Source organism: Psittacula echo, assembly GCF_963264785.1.
Source record: "Psittacula echo genome assembly, chromosome: 11".
NCBI lineage: Eukaryota > Metazoa > Chordata > Aves > Psittaciformes > Psittacidae > Psittacula > Psittacula echo.
Genome location: NC_137746.1, coordinates 1,351,333 through 1,370,492, shown reverse-complemented (window position 1 = coordinate 1,370,492; position 19,160 = coordinate 1,351,333). Strand labels below are relative to the sequence as shown.

Sequence of the window (19,160 nt, the reverse complement as noted above, 5' to 3'; positions counted from 1 at the left end):
TTATCCTGCTTCTGCCTCAGCTGAACTTTCAGAGCTTACTGTGCACATCATCTGGAGCCTGCAGAGCAAATGAGCTTTAGCCCTGGTTTAACGTTGCTTATTTATTTGTGCCCAGTCTCTCAGCAAAAATAGCTTTATCGCCCGAGCCCCCTGCTGCGCTGCACACACTGGTGAGCTGCCACTTGTGTGCTGAGCACACTGAGGTCAGTGCTGAGCCATAGGGCTGTTTAGTGACTGGCTGTTGGGTAGGGCAGGTTTGAGGTGAAGATGCAGTGTTCCTTTCTGGAGGAGGGAACACGGCGCTGGGGATGCTTCCCGACAAGCTGCTTCTGTAGGAAGCCTTTCTAGGGGGAGAGCAAAGGTGATAAAACCCCTCAACCAACCAACCCTTCAAAACACAAAACGCATGTTCAGTCTCTTTCTTTAAAGTAAAACGTTGAACACTGACTGCGCTGGTGTCTCCCTTCCAGCCAAGTCTCTGCAGGAGTTCGCCACGGTGCTGCGGAACCTGGAGGACGAGCGGATGCGCATGGTATGGGCACGGGGTGGGTGGTGGCACCGGAGCACTGTGCCTGTGAGCCCGGGGGGGAGAGCAGAGGGAGGGAAGGGTGGACTTGGTAGGGAGACACCTGAAGAGCATCAGTGTCTGGCTGAAGGATGATGGTCAGTGCTGGGGTGAGCAGTGGGTTTGGTACAAGCTCCTCTGCCTCCCTCAGCGGGGCTGCAGGAGGGGCAGGCTGTGGAGCCACACGGGTGTGCGGGGCTGGGCTGGGCAGCGCTGGCGGCTGAGCTGTGCCTGTCTGTGCCCCCAGATCGAGAACGCCAGCGAGGTGCTGATCACGCCGCTGGAGAAGTTCCGCAAGGAGCAGATCGGGGCTGCCAAGGTGAGCTGCTGCTGCTGCACCGGGCTGCTGCCTGCTCCGGGACAGTGCCCAGGGCTGCTTGTGATGGCCGTGGGGGTGCCCAGGCCCTGGTGCACTGCAGCTGCTGGGCACAGGCACTGTAGGAGATGGTTCGCTGCTGCAGGATGGACACGGCAATGATCCAGCTCCTTGGAAAGTGCCTCAGTGTTCCGAGTTCACCACAACCAAGTATGTTCCAAGGGTCAGGAATCACTTGCCAGTCGAAGTCAAGTGATTTTCCTTAACTCCAAGCAAGAATTAGCATTTTCTTAGTGAGGTTCCAGTCGCCTGAGCCCCCTGCTCTGTGCTTCCCACCCTGGGTGTCACTGGGCAGCTGCACAGGGATTTGGGTGGCTTCTGGCAGGATGGGTGAGCCCAAGAGGCACCGGGGTGGCTGTGAGACAGCCCGGCCCCCCCTTGCTTTCCTGCCTTTGTTCTGGAATTAAACCCTGTGTCTGTGGCTCTCCTGTTGTTATAACAACCTGCTGCTGCCTGCAAGAAGCACATGCCAGCCCGCAGAGCCGTGTTCGCATGGCAGCGCTGTGCTGGCTCCGGGGGCAGCCCTGCACGACCAGGCTGTCCTGGTTCACACAGCTAGAAAGGAGGACACAAAGGGGTCAGTCAGGAAGGAGCTGGCTGTTAGCAGGTGTCAGAGGTGGATTTTGTACCCACTGATGCTGTGGGGATGCTGTGGATCCTCACGGCTCTCCGGTGTTGTGTTCACCATCACACTTCTTGTTCTGTTTTGTAGGATGCCAAAAAGAAATACGACAAGGAGACCGAGAAGTATTGTGGTGTCCTAGAAAAGCACTTAAACTTGTCTTCTAAGAAGAAAGAGTCCCAGCTACAAGAGGTGAGAGCAACCTCTGGTTTTCCATGGTTACCTGTAACTGGGGTGAGCTTTTTGAATGCTTTACACAGCTCATAGCATTGGTTCTCTTGGCTGTAAACTCATTTTCCCCTCATTCTGGCTTCGAGTGGTGGGTTTTCCCCTCTGCTTGTAATCAAAGGGGTCAAAGATGTTTTGGTGAGTGAATCAGAGAGATCCCAGAATGGATAGCAGTCAAAAAGGAGAAAGAGTTTATAATTAGAGTGTAACAGAAAGGAACTGGTTCTGCTGCAGGCTTCCCTTGTGCCAGCACAGATCATGGATGTCTGGCTTCCTTCTCTGAAAGTGGCTGCACTGGCTTTGGGCTTCCTGGGAGGAGTGGTCAGGCTTAGTGCCTGTAAACTGCTTTGGGAGCCTATTACTGACTCGGGATGTAGTCAGCTGCTGTGCTGAATGCTGAGTTTTCTGTCACTTCTTCCAAGTTACGAATTCCTTGCCTTGGCCCAGAGATGGGTTGGTCCCTGCAGGATGCCCTTGGGGTGGGAGCCCCGTGCAGCAGGGCAGTAGGATGCGGTGCAGATGCAGGCAGTGGCTGGGTGCAAGATGCTGTGTGGGATGCAGGCAGTGGCTGGGTGCAGGATGCTGTGCGGGATGGAGGCAGTGGCTGGGTGCGGGATGGAGGCAGTGGCTGGGTGCGGGATGCGGTGCAGGACGCTGTGCGGGATGCAGGCAGTGGCTGGGTGCGGGATGCAGGCAGTGGCTGGGTGCAGGATGCGGTGCAGGATGCTGTGCGGGATGCAGGCAGTGGCTGGGTGCAGGATGTGGTGCAGGATGCTGTGCGGGATGCAGGCAGTGGCTGGGTGCAAGATGCGGTGCAGGATGCTGTGCGGGATGCAGGCAGTGGCTGGGTGCGGGATGCAGGCAGTGACTGGGTGCTGCTGGCTCAGGCTGAGCAGCGCTGGCGGCTGGTGCCACCTGCCGGCACTTTCCAGCCCGGACAATGATTCGGGTTTGGCTGGAGGCAGCGGGAGGCTGGAGCCTGCTCCCAAGTTCAGGTATTGGGGCGGTTTCCCCTGGTTTTGGTGGCTCAGACCCCTCCGAGGAGGGCGCTGCCTTTGAAGGAGAGCACAGCATGAAGGATGTGGCATCCAGCAGCGTGTGGCAGCACTGGCCCCATCTAGCACCTCCCTGGGGCTGCTGCCCTGTGCCTGCCTGCCAAGGGTTTCCATAGATGTGTGTGCAGAAGAGCTGCTGATGGGATGGCAGTGCCTTAGGGAAGCCAGCACCACCCATTAATGAGCAGCTCAAGCCCGAGTAGATGGGCTCATGTCCTAAGAGTCTGTGTCTGGGAAATGTGGTGTTTTCTATTTCCTAACCTCTTGCTGTCCACATCTGGAGGGTGATAGTGGCCACATGTGCAACTGCTGCGATGAGGCAGGGAGAGGAGGAAGCCCTGGGAATTCTCTGCTGCTTTGGCTGTTGACCAGTTAAATAACACAGGGTCGGATCTGCTGTTTCACTCCTGGCCAAGTTATTTGATTGCATCATATTTTCTACTTTTCAGAGCTCAGCCTGCTGAGGACCTCAGCCTGTGTGCTGTGGGCACGCAGCATGACTGCAGGGGCAGGGCATGGAGAAAAGAGGCCTTTTCCTGGCTGTGTCATGTGGAAAACTGGGAATAAGCCGCTGCTCAAATGGCAGTGGGTGTTTGCAGCTGGGTTGTGCAGAGCAGGGGACACCCTGGGGTGCTCTATGCAGTGTCATCACTTGCAAACGTAGCCGCAGCGTGTGCTGGGGATGCCCGTGTCCTGCACCCGCTTCCACTGCAGCGGCTCCATGCTGTGAGCGTGATGAGATTGTTTTTACACTCTGGGATTAGGGCTGTCCCTGGTTTTGCTCATTGGGCTTTAGCTTCAAAGCAGGGGGGATTTGCTGTCTGCTGACACACTTGCTGGAGAGGGTGGTGGGGCTCGTGTACCCCCCCCCTTTGGCCCCAGGATGCATCTCCTGGTGTGGTGCTTTCCAGAAAGCAGAGAATTGCCTTTTATTGTCAAGTGTGCAGCAACTTGTTGTTTTCCTCACTTCTGGTGCGTGTTTTTCTACCCAGCTGCCAGGGAGGTGAGAACGTGAGTCACCAAAAACGTTTTCTTTCAGCTGAAGAAAGAGCCTGCTCGTGTGAATCAGGTTTATATTTAACCGCTGAGCCATCTGTCCAGCCCTGGATTGGGGTCTGGAGCAGAATTGGTTCTGCATGGACACGTTCCCGTCAGAGCCAGATGCTCTCTAGTCGCAAGGCCAAGTGCTCGTGGTGGTGACTCTGTGTTCCCTCTGTCACTCCCTCACGCCCGCAGGCAGACAGCCAGGTGGACCTGGTGCGGCAGCATTTCTACGAGGTCTCCCTGGAGTACGTGTTCAAGGTGCAGGAGGTGCAGGAGAGGAAGATGTTTGAGTTCGTGGAACCTGTAAGTGAGCGCTCCCGCAGCCTCAGCCTGCAGATCAGGGAGGATGGGGGCTCTGGGGGGGCACCCCTGCAGTGGGGTGGGTGCGAGGCTCCAGCCCCTCTCTCAAGAGGGAGGTCTGGGGGGAGCAAGTGCCCAGGTGAGCCCCCAGCACATGGAGCTCTGAGCTCGGTGGCCGTGTGCATGGAAACGTTCCAGATCTCTGTTGTGGGGAGCTGGACTTGGGGGCCTGTGGCAATTAAAGTAGAATTGCTTGGCTGGGGAAGAAAAGAGGGGACTGTAACTGACATTCCCAGGGGAAAAAGAGTGCAGGAGTGACAGAAATAGGGGTAAAAAAGTTTTTCAAGACCTACCTTTGCTCAGGTGTTGTGTCCTCTAAAGCTCCTTGGGGAAGTGCCCAATCTCCCAGCTCCTGCAGAGGTAGTTCCTGCTGAGAGCAGAGTAACTCGGTGCTGTGAGAGGCGCAGTGCAGGGAATGGCACCGTGCTGCCTGCTTTGCTCAGCGCCTCCCAGCTCTGCTGTCAGTGACCATGGGGCTGGGGTGATACAGGGAAAGGAGACAGAGGTGGGCAGGGGCTTGACATGGCTTTGGGGGAAGGAAGCACAGACTTGGCTTTGGGGTCTGCTCAGTGGAGGTTTTGAAAGTGAAACAAGGAACAGGGCATCCTTCTCGGGGCTGCCAGCAGGTCCCTCTGCCTTGGGAGCTGCAGGGATGCTGCCCTCAGCAGCGGGGGCTCTGAAAGCAGCTCTGGGTCTGTACTGACCGTCTCGATCCGTTTTACCCCAACGCAGCTGCTGGCCTTTCTGCAGGGGCTCTTCACCTTCTACCACCACGGTTATGAGCTTGCAAAGGACTTCAGCGACTTCAAGACAGAGCTGACAATCAGCATCCAGAACGTAAGTGTGCCCTGTGCCACTGCACTGCGAGCCCTGTACCGGTGCCACTGCACCGTGTGCTCCGTGCCGGGACTGCCCTGCAGAGATGTTGATATAGTTTATTACAGGTTTTACTCTCCTTTTCCTGTTTGCCACCAAGCAAAGGCTTTGACTGTGTTGGTGAAAGCAAAGTGGTTTTTGTACAGAACACTGCATGTATACACAGCCTCACTCCCTATGGCACTCCACACTCGAGGCCCAGCCTCCTGGGAGCCAGCCAGCGGGCAGGCATCGTGCCCTGTGATTTTAGTGAGTGCTTCAGACTGTTCTGCAAGTGTCTCAGAGCGCTGTTCCTTCTGGGAAGTGCTGTGCTTTTTGCCATCCCAGTCTCCAGGCTGTGGAGCGGAGCCATGGCCAGTGCACAGTTGGTGCCTGCACGTTGGACGTGTGTTCAGGACTTTGGAATGTTTCCCTGCCCATGGCAGGAGGTTGGAACTGGATGAGCTTTAAGTTCCCTTCCAACTCAAACCATTCCACAATTCTCTGTTGGCATTGCACCTTTGCTTTCCTCTCTGGTTATGGAATTACTCTTTTTCTCCCAAGGACGCAGACTGGTTTCATTCTTTTGAAACAAGTTCTTCACAAAACTCCTAACTCAAACAAGTTCCAGTTGTTGCAGTACTTTTCTTTTAGCTTAAACCCAGGCCCAGGAAGAAAACCTGTCCCATGGCTGACAATGGGCTCCCCATGTCCCGTTGCCCACAGGGCTGCAGTGACCCAGCTCTGGGGTCCCTCCCTGCAGTAGGCATTCCTGTTTCCATTCACAGACAAGAAATCGTTTTGAAGGAACAAGGTCGGAGGTTGAATCTTTGATGAAGAAGATGAAGGAGAACCCCCACGAGCACAAAAACATCAGCCCCTACACGATGGAGGGTTACCTCTACGTGCAGGAGAAACGTAGGTGCCAGGGTGGTCGATGCTGCCAGGGCAATGCGGGGAAAGGGGTTTATTGGGGTGTGGGGCACGAAGGCTGATTCAGCAGGCTACAGAATCCATGAGAGGGACTGGCCCAGTGGGTGGGATGTTAAGGTGGGAATGTGGGAGCCAGGTTCTCCCTGAGAGGGAGAATCACTGCCAGTGCCTGGGGGAGGAGTCTTTCCCCATGCACAGAATGGGGTAATGATGCTTAATCCACTTGTGAAGTCCAGCAAGAACCATGGGTGCAGAAATCTGTTGTGTGAAGTGATTGTTAAATGTAACTGAATGGGAGGGCACTGAAGCTGTCCTAGTTCTGGGAATAACAACTGCATTTGCTCTGTAGGTCACTTTGGGACGTCCTGGGTGAAGCATTACTGCACGTACCAGAGGGAATCGAAGCGGATCACAATGGTGCCGTTTGACCAGAAATCCGGAGGGAAAGGGGTGAGTGCTGGGAGGCAGCAGGGCTGCATCCCGGGGCACGGTGGAGCTGCACAGTGCCCTGGGGCTCACACTGAATGTTGTCAGCAAGGTGACACAAAGGCAGGTTGAGTGGGTCAGGTTCATTCAAGGCTGAGCGGGTGCCACGTGCGGAGTTAACTCTGCACCTTGTTTAAGCCCCAAACCAAACCCCACGAGAACAGCAAACCAGAGCTCACAGAGCTGCTGTCTGCACACAGCTGTTTGTAGGGACAAGGCTGCAGCAGCTGCCTCCAGGCTGAGAATGGGCCTTTTCCCTCTTGTGTTCAGGTCCAGTCCCCTGAGGCTGTGGCTGTTCCCATGGGTGGAGGTGGTGGTTGGGGCTGGGAGCACAGTGGGGTCGTGCCGTATGCGCCCACCATGCTCCAGCTCCAAGGATGCCTGCTCGCACGTCTCTGGTTCTTGCTTCTTCCTGGAGAAGAGAACCTGCTCCTTATTTTGCTCCTTCCCCAATGCCTGTGACTTGGCTGATGAAGTTGTTTTGTTTTAGACAGAGCCACAGGAGCTCCCCTCAGCCTCAAGGGGGTCGGGAGGAGCAGGGGGAGCAGTGATGTGGGGTGGTGAGGGGCCAGCACGCACCATGTGCCCTGCTGCTCCCAGGGCAGTGTAATTCCCGCTGTGGCCAGGGCTGGCTTTGCTGCTCTGCGCAGCACAACAGAACCCCCAGAGTGTCCCCAACCAGTGCCATTTGCAAACATGATCGCTTGTAGAGGAGCACCTTGGGCAGTGGGAGAGGCTGCTTCCTGCTGGCAAAGGGACCCGACTGAGGGGGGGGCAGCTTCCAAAACTCATTTCCTTTTGCCCTGGAGCATCTTCATTATAACCCAGCATTCAGATACCCCAGCCCTGTAATTGCCAGCGGCTGTGCTGTATTTTGTGTGGTCTCGTCCCATTTCACTGCTTCTCCTTGAACCCTGGGGTGATGCCAGCACAAAATTGAGACATTGAGGTGCTGGAGCGGGGCCAGAGAAGGGCACCGGAGCTGGTGCAGGGCCTGGAGCACAGTGTGATGGGGAAGGGCTGAGGGACCTGGGGGGTTCAGTCTGGAGAAGAGAAGGCTCAGGGGGGACCTGATGGCTCCCTACAACTGCCTGAGAGGAGGATGGAGCCAGGAGGGGCTGGGCTCTGCTCCCAAGGAACAAGGGATGGGACAAGAGGAACCGGCCTCAAGCTGCACCAGGGCAGGTTTAGATGGAGCTGAGGAACAATTCCTTCCCCAGAAAGGTTGTCAGACTTTGGAACAGGCTGCCCAGGGCAGGGCTGGAGTTACTGTACGTGGGAGTATTTAAAAGATGTGTAGATGTGGCAGCTGGGGACATGGGTTAGTGGTGGCCTTGGCTGCACCAGGTTAATGGTTGGACTTGATGCTCTTAAGGGTAATTTCCAACCTAATCGATTCTGTGGTTCTGAATATGTTTCCTGGAAAAGTGGTGATGTGAGGGAACAAGGTGGTCAGGCAGGGTGTCAGCAGGAGCAGCACCGAGCACGCTGAAGTGGTGGTCTCCAGGAACTCGCTCAGAATTCATTTGCTATGGAATCATCAGTGCATTTTAAAACTCGCAGGAGGAGAAATGCCTGCGCTGGCAGGGCCTGAGCAGGGATTCCTCCAGCAGAGGACAGCAGTGCACGCAGATCCTGCCCGACTGCTGCTCCGCGGCTGGGAATCCAGCGCGCCTTGGATGCGGATGCCTGGATGGGAGAACGGTTTTGTTGTTGCGTTGTTATTTAATAAACATTTTAAGGCGTGTTTGCTCCCGTTAGGAGTTCTTGTTTGCAGAGCGCTGCCAGAAATGCAGCCTGGAGTGAAGGCTGACAGCCGGGTCCAGGAGGCATTGCTCAGCAACGGAAAATAAAGCTGACTTTGCTGCTCAAAAGTTGTGGTTCAACGCTCCCTTCCTGCCCAAACGTGCATCACGTGGTGCTTGATACAGAAATGTGATCGTGTGTGCTCTGAAAGGAAGGCTCCTCATGAAAGGTCTTGGACTAAACGTGTTTTCAAGGGTGAAAAGACAAGTCCTCGTGTCAGATATAAATCTGTGTTTCTAACAGGCTGATATTGCCAAATCCCCCCAGGGTTGACCATGGTCATTGAAAGCTCAGTGCCTGCTGGGAACAGGCACATGGGTGGCTGGTTGTTCTCAGCCTGAGCTGGGATTTTGTCTCTCCTCAGGGAGAAGATGAAGCTGTTATCCTCAAATCCTGCACACGGCGGAAAACTGACTCCATTGAGAAGAGGTTTTGCTTTGATGTGGAAGCTGTGGATCGGTGAGTGCCGAGGGGTGTCACAGCCCTGATCAGCAAAGGGATGCGCACGGGGTTAGGATGCGCTCCTCTGTGCTTGGCTTTTCCTGAGTTCTTGTGCAGTTCCCATGTTTCTCTTCTCCTTTAGTCATACCCTCGTGAATGGAAAGCATTAGTCCATGGAAACTCCTCCAGCCAGGTGCTCTCAGTACATTGAGTGAGCGCTCTGGTTTACAAGGTGCTGAGTTTACTCAAGTCTCTCTAACGTTAATGACTTTTAGCACTTGGGCAGTCTCTGGCCACGTAAAGTAAATGGTTGCAAGTATGGAAAAGATGCTCCGTGGGTGTTTTGGCTGGGATACGACACCTCTTTCCAGCGTATGTGTTGGAATAGCTTCAGCTTTTGTGCTAGAGAGTGGCTGTGGCTGGATGGTGGATATTGGAAGTCTGGCTTGCGCCTCTGGGTACTTTAAATTCACTTCTTTTTCCTGAAGGAGTAAAATGCTTTCCGATGGGATTTATCACGTAGCGGCTGAATCAGATGTATGTGTGGATTCAATCTATAGCGCCTAGGAATGAGAGTTCTTATCATATCTAATTAGCATCACGAACAGCTTAGATATATAAACAGGAAAACCAGGCTGGCGCTGCTATTCCAAGCAGATTAGTCACTGCCTCCTATCTTCCTCACTGCAGGAAGTTTACGTGGTTTGCAACAGCCCACTCCAAAGTCACTGAACGTCTGTGCCCTCCCAGTTGTGTGCCTGGTTGTGGTCCAGCTATCCTGCGGGAATGCTCAGGAGGTCTTGGGAAAACCCAAGTTCATTGAATCCTGAGGTGGTGAATAACACTGGAATAACCCGGGGTTATTCCACCCTGTGCTGCTGCAGCGACCCAGTGCCAGCGCAGGGCCGGGAGGGGTTGGGATGATGGAGCTCTGCCTGGGTTGGCTGAGGGATGAGATAACCCTGGGGCTGCCTCCCACTCTCTGTGCTCTCCTTGGGAAGCTGCAGTTTTCCTGCTGACTTGGGGGTTTTTTTATGCCCTGAGGATATTTTTTTAGTTAATGTGAAAATCACAACAAAGCTGGGAGGAGGAGACGCCAGCCGCCACAATAACGTTGTTCTGCAGCGTGTGCAGAGGCAGCTGAACCTTCCCTTGATGGCTGGAGCCTGCCCGGCATGGGATCAAGAGCTACTCCAGAAATATGCCTGCTAAATGTAAATAATGGCAGGGGAGCGGCAGAGGCGGGGAAACCTGAGGCACTGCTCCTTTCATGAGCACGTTCCTGCTGCAGCAGGACAGTGAGAGCAGAAAACATGGGCTAAAAGGCTGGGTTTTGCCCCAGATACAGGCAACTCGTCGTATTTTTGCATGAGAATTTGTCATTAGTTGTCTAAAATAATGGTTATTTCCAAACCAGTTGAGCTAAGAGGGAAAGGAAGCAACAGGTTTTGCCATGGCCAAAAGAGAATGTGATGTGCTCACTCTGTCTCCCCCTCCCCGGGGCAGTCATGCTGAGTGCTGGGGGATCTGGGCACTGTCAGGGCTTCAGGTGATGCTCTGGTGTCCAGGCTTTGCTGGAGATCACCTTCATCAGCCTGACTCTCATGGTTTGGGCTGTTGTCCAGAGCAGTGTGCATTGGGATGGTTGTTGGGCATTGGCAGTGCCTGGGTATCACCCTGCAGCCATCCTGCCGGAGCCTGGCCTGGCCTCACCTTGTGGCCATGGGCACTGTGAGTGACCTCAGCTCCTGTGCAGAGGTGCCCGGTTGCAGCCAGGGTTGCTGGGGCTCATCTGGGCACCATTGCTTGGGAGCGCTGTGCCCACTGCCGAGAGGTCAGCCAGGCTGGGGCAGCGGGAAGATAACGCCTTCGCAGGCATTGCTTCAGCCCACTCTGCACCCAGTCCTGCTGACCACAAATCATACGATATCTCTGACCAGAGGCGAGCTGGAGCGGTGCCTGTGTCTGGTTGTGCACAATGGAGAAGGCTGATTTGTGCAGTGGGCTTTTGTCTCGGGCTGGTTTTTTTTTGAAGGGGTTATTTTGGCTTTTTGTGGGTTTTCTTATTTCTCTACTAATACAGAAGTTAGAAACTTGATGTCTTGTTCTTCAGCCCCGTGCAGGAAGCCTGATTACCCAGAGAAGCTGTGGCTGCTCCATCCCTGGCAGTGTTCAAGGCCAGGTTGGACACAGGGGCTTGGAGCAAGCTGCTCTAGTGGAAGGTGTCCCTGCCCGTGGCAGGGGTTGGAACCGGGTGAGCTTTAAGGTCCCTTCCAACCCAAACCAATCTGGGATCCTGTGATTGGTGTCCAGAACATCTCTTGCTGCTGCAGCAGATCACACTTAAGCACCCTTGCAAAGACACTGGTGTCCCTCACTGCTCCTCTGTGGTGCTGCTCTGTGGCTTTCAGCACGTAACTTGCCTGCCTTGGTGCCATGGGGACAACTTTCTTCCCAGGCTCCCCTAAAGCATATTCCATCTGCTCTCTGTGCCCGAACTGGTTCGATTACCAGTTTGGTTTATTGTGGCCTGACAATTGTGTCTATTTTACTAACTGGGGTAGGAGGATGCAGCGGTGCCACTGGGGCTCCAGCCCAGGGTTATCCCTCTGACTCCTCCTGGAGCTGGCCCTATGAAACCTATACGTGGCTATGGTTTGCTCATGTACCAGATCCTATGCTAACGCACACAGAAAGCACATAGGAGGAACTTTCTCTTTCTACTCAAGTGTTTTCATCTTCTATCACCATCAAATCCCTGTAGCCCCTCAGGCTGTGTCCGCACAGGCTGATACTTCATGGGAGCCAGGGGACCATGCTGGCGCTCCAGGTTCGCTGTGCAGCCTAGAGGTGGCAGCCGTGCCTGGCTCTTCCCTGCTCTTTCCATCCGCACAGAAATGGGCTCGTTGTCAGCGGTGCATTTTGGGAAGCGGTGGATGAGCAACGTGGGGTGCGGGCTCGGAGCCCTTCAGACGGCACCCGGGGAAGCTGCTTGTTAGAGGGGGGGGGGTATTTTTCTCCCGTGGAGATGATTCAGCACTGCCGAGCTGAGAATCTCGAGCCTGATCTGTTACAACGTTGCTTCCTTTTCCTGTTGTCTGATGAGGAGATGTGAAGTTCTGGGTGCTGACTGAAGAGCTGTGGCACAGGGGTTTGTGAGAGGTCGGAGAAAATCCCCGACGCTGCGTTTGCAAATGGGTCTGCTTTTCAGTGTGGGAAGTCAGGAGGATGTTATTGCTTTGTTACAGCAGAATGAGCCCCAGAATGGTGTGCTGTGTCTGGCTGAGGTCCATTCCCAGGGTGATGGATTCAGTGGTTTACTCTTAATGCTCTTTGTTTCTTTTAACTAATTTGTAGTGTCTGTGCGTTAAATTAGATTTGTGAACAAGGTACGCAGGGACAACAGCCAGTGTCTTACAGAATGAGCCTTAGCACGGGGAGGATCTCATTGGGCTGATGGCAAGGGCTTTGTAATTTGGGGTAATCTAGGTCACCGCTCTGGACCAGAAGCAAAATGCTTCTAATACCTATTGGTGTTTATGGAAAGAGGAGGGGTTTGGTCTCCTTGTCGTTCATGAGGCAGTGACTGCTGGTAGCACCATTCCCCATGCAGGATGCCCTGTGGGAGGCTGGCACTGCATGGGTGAGCTGTGATGCTCCTGCCCGAGCAGTCCCTGCCCAGCTGGTTCCAGCAGGCAGGACGTTGGCCTTGCTCTGGGTGCACACGTCAGAGCTGCAGTTCCTATCCCAGGCAGGACATGGTCCCCACTTCCCAGCGCCGGGGCACCCCTCATCCGCGGGTGTTCCCCAGGGCTGCCACCGCTGCTTTGGACAGCACGTGCAATACAGCCTGTACTTGTTCCTCTGCTGGTGTTGCCTTTCCAGTGACCTTTAAAACAAAGCGGTTCCTGGGGTTTTCTCAGGCGGGCTGGCAGGGAGCAGATGAAGCTTGTTCCCCCCTCAGCAGCCATGCAGACCCACGCTGGCCCCTGCAGAACGTGCTGACTGTGGCTGTACTGATGGTGCTTTAGGCTTTACATGGACAAGTAAGATGTTCTGAATGCAGGAACAAGCTTCCCCTTTACTTTCATCTCTTCTCATCTTCATTTTGGGATCACGTCTGGCTGCTGGTGCCTGGAGCAGCACCCCTGGGATGTGGGGTGCTGGCAGCGCGTGGATCCCTGCTCTGCTCAGGCTGGGACTGCAGAGTTCCCCCCTCAGCCCTCCAGACCCTGTTATTAATCCACTCTTCTGCTTCTTCAATCAGCAGTTTAGATTGTCTCGGTATGATAAGCTGCTATAGGAGTGGAAAGTTCTTATCTGTTTCTATTGCTTTCATTATTTGTTTGTTTTTCTGGAAGGAGGAGAAGCTATTGGACTTTCTCATTTTCTCTGTGTGCTTATTCATAGCTCCCTAAAACCAGACTGTTTTTCACAAGAGCTGAGATATTGGGAACATTCAAATTTCCTGTGTGTCTCGTATAGAAGGATCTCTTTAATTTTGTAGATTGTAGCATATTGAAAATATACTTTCTTGCAAAGTGTTTGCCGTGTTCTACTCTGGCCTCACGCTCCTGCATCCACTCAGTTTAGGAACGGATTTCTTCTGACCACAAAACATCCCTTTCTCTCCTTTGCATCCCAAGAAGCAGGCAAAGGGGTTTGATGCCTGGAGGATGCAGCATCTAGTAATGCATCAGCAGGTCCTTTATCTTACCACAGCACTTCATGGGTATGTGTCCTTGATGTCAGGCCCAGGAGGGTGTCCTGCTGTCCCAATGTGACGGGCTTGGTGCTGGCTCAGCGGGGCAGCCCCACCAGGGTAAAGGAGGCTCCTCCAGCGTGTGTCACATTGGGCTTGGGTGGATGTGAGCCACCTGAGCTCCAGCATCCAGGATCATTTGTCTGTTAGGTGAGGGAGCAAAGGCAGATACTGTTTATCTCTTGGGAAAGGAAGTGGGAGAAGGGCCTTCCCCGTCTCCACGCTGGATAATTGAGATATCTGTAATCTAATGAGCACGCTTCTGGAAGCGGTTGGTGGTGAAGGGAAGCCCGTGAAACAAGGCTGGCTGCAGGCAGCAGCGAGCCCGGCTGCGTGTTGATAGCGCTCCTCGGCTGCGGTTTCAGTGCCAGGATCCTACCTGACTGTTCAGCACATGGTACCCCGTGGGCATCGTCCACATAAATAATGAATGAGGTGTAATGTGTGGGGTGCACTTTGAATTTATCGCAGCCAGGAAGCCGGTGCAATGGGTGCCTTGGCGAGTGAATGCGGTGGGAGGAAATGCAGGGCTATTTGCAATGTAAAGAGGTTTTTAATTCAGTTTCACAGCCCTTCTCCTCATGCTGTTAAATGAGTTTGACTTTGAAGTGAAGCCCAAAGAGTTGTTATCTGCTCAAAGGCAGAACAAACATTTCCATGTTATCACCTTCTTGCCCTGTGTGAGAGGGAACCTGGCACAGCAGATACCAGCTTTGTCTCACCAGGACCTCGCCGCTTCCCTGGAAGCCCAGAGTTGAATTTGCCATGAATGAGCAGTTTAAATTCCTTTGTTTTAATGTTTCTTGGCTAAAGAGACAGATATCCCAATGCTTCCAGGGCTTTCTGCCTGGGGTATCTGTGCCTTCAGTAGCAGCTTGCCTTTAACTCAGACTTAGGCCTGGGATGCGGCTGGGACCTCTGGTCACAAAGGAAAAGCCTGCTCCTGCCATGGGGGAAGGATTTGGTGTCAGCCCATGGCCAGTGCTGCTGCAGCTCCACAGGTACCCGGGATTGCTCATGGGTCTCTTTGTACCTGCACAGCAAGGAGCTTTGTTCAGTGTTCTGAAAATCTTTGGTGCTGGCTGTTGAGCGCTTTCATTCTCAAACGGGTGATGGTTTAAGTGGTTTCCTCTTCCCTTCAAAATGAGTAAACTTCCAAACCACTAAGCTGGTGAGTATTGACTGACTCACCAATGGGATTAGCGGAGATCAAACGCATTATGTCTGGTTTACTTGGACCTGGCCTTGCTGCAAGCCTGAAGGCTCTGCTCCTGCTGGTGAAACAGTGCTAAGCTGTGGTGTGCATGCTGAAAGCCAGCTCTTGGGTTGGTTGGATGGGGAGCAGATAGGGAGAAGGGTTAATCCTTGTTCCTCAGGAGCAACAGAAGACCAGCCAAACCCAGCACTATGGGAGTCCCTGTTAATGTTTTCTAGCAGAGGATCTGCTCTTATCAAGGAGCAAACGACTTGCAGAGTGTTGTTGCAGCTCATGTTCTCCTGCTGAATTGCTTTTGGGAAGTGCAAGTTAGAAATCACCCCTTTTCCAGGCCTTATCAGTGTTTGAGGATTTAGTACCAAAAAGAGCCTACGTGCTCTGCTGAATGATGTCTGCAGGCGGTTGGCAGCTCCTGAGGTTAAGCTGCTCTTCCCACCTTGTACCACAGCAGCTTAGTGCCCCACGAGCAGTGATCCTGGCTCTGTGCTGCCTTTCTGGAGCTGCTGCACTTTGTCGTGGATGGAAAGAGCAGCATCAGAGGTTCTCTGCTGTGGTACTTCCAATGTATGAAACCCCACGAGCATTGCTGCAGAGAGAGCATCAATAACCAAACCATTCCAAGCCACAGAGCGCTCTGGCCATGCCTCCATCTCTCCCATTGCCAGGGCTTCTGCCTGCTCTCCTCCTGCAGAAATAGCTGCTGTGCTCTGCTGCTGCATCCCAAAATAGCCTGGGAGGAAGCAGAAGGACCAGACTGAACCAACAGAACAGATCTCGGCAGTCGTGCTGGGACCAGGGGCCAGCAAGATCGGTCCAGGGGCAGGATGCAGCTGTCCCATTGGATGCTGGAGACCTGGATCCAAAGCTGCAAGGCTGAGGATACATAGGGCCAGCTGGGCTTTCTGTGTGTGAATGTGCTGGCTGCAAGGTGAGCCTGGGGTGTTGAGGATGGAAAGCTCTGCAGCCACGCGAGGTGCAGTGAATGGTCAGCCCATGATGCTCCCCATGAGAGTGCAGCATTGGCATTCACCCTCTGTGGCATGTTCCTCTCTTGTGCAAACACGCAGCCACACCTGGGGTTGTGCAAATACTCTCCACCGTGTTAAATCCATCCTGACCTTGGTGGCCATGCTTATCAGAGCTAGATAATGGAGTTTTAACTCCTTGTGTGGAAAGGGCAGTCCAGGAATGAACTTAGGGTCCACTTGTGAGTGGTGGCAGAGGCGTAGGTCCCAGGGTGAGGGCTGGACTGATGTCCCCTGGTTCCCTGTGCTTTGTTTGCTGGCACTTGGGCCTGTTCTTCCCCCTTCTCATTAAAACAAATGAGCAGCTGGATTTACAGTGGAGCTCATGGGCTGTGTGTGACAGCAGCGGGCGGCAGGACCAGTGGTGCAGGAGCAAGCACCCTGGGGCACCCCAGGACTCCTCATAGTGATTCACCCTACAAGGCTGCAGGCAGGGGTACATGGACCAGGATCTCATCACTGCCATTACTGCAAGTGACATCAGCGTATGGATGTGGTCAGGGAAGGGGACACAGCCATGCTGGCAGGAATGTGTTTGGATTGAAGTTCTTCATGCAGCATAAGGTATCCCCCCAAGGCTGGTGCTTGGTGTGGTGGTGGGACATGCTGTTTGGGATGTGTGGGTCCCCTTGCTTGCTTGGTTACCTTCCTTGCCTTCTCCTGCCATTGTCTGGATGTGCTTAAGTCGAAGTGTAGGTGAGCTGCGTGGCTGAAAGCCAGAGGAAGCATTTGACATCCAGCTCTCTGACTCTAAACCCACTGAGGATGTGTTGCTGTTGGATGTATCCTCTGCTCATTTGTCCTGGCCAGGACCTGCAGGGACACCCTGGAGCGGTCAGGCTGGGCTCAGCCCTGTCCTGCTGGGGCTTGGCGAGGAAGGAGCTTGTCCTCTTTCTCTCATGGGAACTCTATCTTTGCCGTGTTTGTTTTCCATCCCGCAGCCTGTTCACAGCATCCCCTTTATCTCCGCAGGCCTGGCGTGATCACCATGCAGGCGCTTTCAGAGGAGGACCGGCGGCTGTGGATGGAGGCGATGGATGGCCGGGAGCCGGTGAGCATTAACACCAGCTAAACCCCAGCCTTGGAGAAGAGCGTGGAGAGCTCTCTGCAGCCTGGGGCAGGTTGCTGGCTGCGAGCAGGCTGTCCCGCAGCGCCTGCCAGCCGGCGCGGGAGCTGTATCTGTGGGGCAGCTCGCGCCTCCTGCCAACAGAATAGTTTAATCCCTTGGTTAAATATTTGAGGTAATGCTGTATCTCCTGTGCTTGGATTGGTTGGAGGTGCGGTGGGAAGAGGAGGGTAGGCTTGGCCAGCACAAACACGCTGCTGTGCTGTGCTGAAAGGAAAACACGGCAGAAGGAGCCGTGGAAGAAGACGCTGTACATTTCCAGGGATGCTTTTTTGCATCCTGGTGGCTGCTTTGGGGTCTGGTGGAGAATCACAGGTTTCATGTGAGGTTCCCTATGCTCAGCGATAGCCTTCTCGCTGCCGCGCTTGCTCCTGCCGTGGCAGAGCTGCATGGGCTGCCTCACCTTCAGAAGCGGTTATGGGGGCTGTCAGAGAGCTCAGTTGGGTTTTTACTCGTTAATGCATTTGTAACCTTCACTGCCGGGCTCCGGGAGCTGTGGCTGGTTCTGAATGCGTTCCCTTGGCGGTACCATCCTGCCCAGCTCTCCAGCAAGGAATGGCAAACACAGCACCGCCGGGCAGCCTCCGTACGCAGAGCGAGAGCAGAGTGTGGGCCCCCGCGCCTCGGCTGGCCAGGAGCATAGCAGGATACGAAAGGAAGCTCTGTGGAGAGCTGGAGCAGGCAGGGCTGCTGCGGGGCGGCCCGAAGGCGTCTGTGTGTGCTGCTGGGCTTGAGTCAGGCGCTGGCAGTGAGAGGAGAGTCCATGCGGGGAGCAGGGTGTCCCATTCCCACAGACTGGGGTCCATAAAAGGGTCTTGTTTGTCTGGAAATAGTGTTCATTAAAGCCAGGTGAGCTGTGGATACACGTGGGCTGTTCAGTGAGTGCTGGCAAGCATGCATTGGGCTCAGTCGAGCAATTTGCTTTTGAAGCATGCGGTGGTTTAAAGGTCAGGAGGGCTCTGTGTGCGTGTGAGGGTGTGTGTGAGGTAAAGGGTTTCATTGTGGATGCCTGGAATCGTAGATCCATTGGGTAATTCAGGTAGAACAGGACCTCAGGATGCTTCTTGTCCAACCTCTTGCTCAGAGCAGGTTGCTTGGGTGTTATCTGGTTGGGTGCAGTGAGCATCCGAGGGAGGAGGCTGCACAGCCTCCCTGGGACTGCTTCTCCATCCTTCTGATCCCCAGCCTGAACCTCTCCTGTTTCATTTCACACCTAGTGTCTCTTGTCCTCCCGCTGTGCACTGCGTGAGGGGCCGGGCTCTGTTTTTCCAGTGCCTTAGGAAGGGTTCTGGCAGGTCCCCAGAATCTTTCCCTTCTCCAAGCTGATTCTGGTGGCACCCAGAGACAGGCTCACAAAAGCGTGTGTCCTTGCTCGCCGTCCGAATCAACCTTGTCCTCCTTCAGCTCCCCTGCTTCCCACTGCTGGGAGCTGGTGTTGAAGGATGCGAAACGCAGCCGCCAGCACTGGGGCTGTGTGAATCCATCCATCCAGCTGTATTTTGACGGGCTGGTGTTCCCAGGGTCTGGCACAACGGCGGAGCCAGTCTGTTGGGGTTGGGTTGCAGAAGTGCAGCCAGGGATTTTGTGTGCTTGAGAAGTGCTGTGCGTGTGAAAGGTGCTGTGGAGCAAGCAGCGCAGGACTGCCTGGATTATCCTGTTTGAGAATCTGGTTACGTGAACTCCTTCAAACACAGCTCTCCGTGCTGACACCTGTGGATTTCTCCTCTTCCCTATCATGCCCATCAGCTTAGGGTAGCTTGCTCATCCAGCACATCAAGGGTTGTTGCTGTGCATTAATGCAATACCTCCTGGCATTTAAATGCTCATGGTGTTTAAACCTGGCCTTCCAGGTGTGGTGCAGGAGCCATGGGAATGGCGCCTGTATGGAAATGGATCCAAGAGGCATTTCACTGATGAAGATGGTGCGTGTTGACAGACAGGATAACTCCCAGTCCTCAGTTACCCTCCTCGATCCAGCACAAGTGCAGCTGTTGGTCTGTTCTTTTTGGGTTCTTCTCTTGCAACACCAGGGTGTGGGATGTTACCTACTCCGCAGAGAATTCCTTGAGCAAGAGACAAGGATTTAACCTTTGGACTCTCAGAAATACCCATTCTATGCTTTGACTGTATTTCTGTAACCAAGAAACCCCTACTGGAAAGAATGTCTGGTTTTCCTTTGATTTGAGTATTGAGTTGTGGAAAAGATGGGCATAGCGGGGACAGTAATTCCATGTGCAGATTCAGGCTGTGGAGAGATTAA

General features: G+C 54.1%; 1 protein-coding gene across 6 annotated transcripts in view; it reads left to right on the top strand.

Annotated features, from left to right (window-relative positions):
- The window catches only part of ARHGAP26 (Rho GTPase activating protein 26), a gene marked incomplete at its 5' end in the record, with an annotated part of 146,781 nt that overhangs the window by 47,362 nt on the left and 80,259 nt on the right, over positions 1-19,160 (top strand). For all 6 annotated transcript variants that reach the window (XR_013957839.1, XM_080627465.1, XM_080627464.1 and 3 more), the window contains 9 exons: positions 471-532; positions 813-884; positions 1,654-1,755; positions 4,083-4,193; positions 4,983-5,087; positions 5,894-6,023; positions 6,388-6,488; positions 8,695-8,789; positions 16,747-16,825. Coding sequence is in view for 5 of the 6 variants with exons in the window: in XM_080627465.1 (XP_080483591.1) it covers positions 471-532; positions 813-884; positions 1,654-1,755; positions 4,083-4,193; positions 4,983-5,087; positions 5,894-6,023; positions 6,388-6,488; positions 8,695-8,789; positions 16,747-16,825 (857 nt within the window). The remainder of the gene's footprint in view (positions 1-470; positions 533-812; positions 885-1,653; positions 1,756-4,082; positions 4,194-4,982; positions 5,088-5,893; positions 6,024-6,387; positions 6,489-8,694; positions 8,790-16,746; positions 16,826-19,160) is intronic.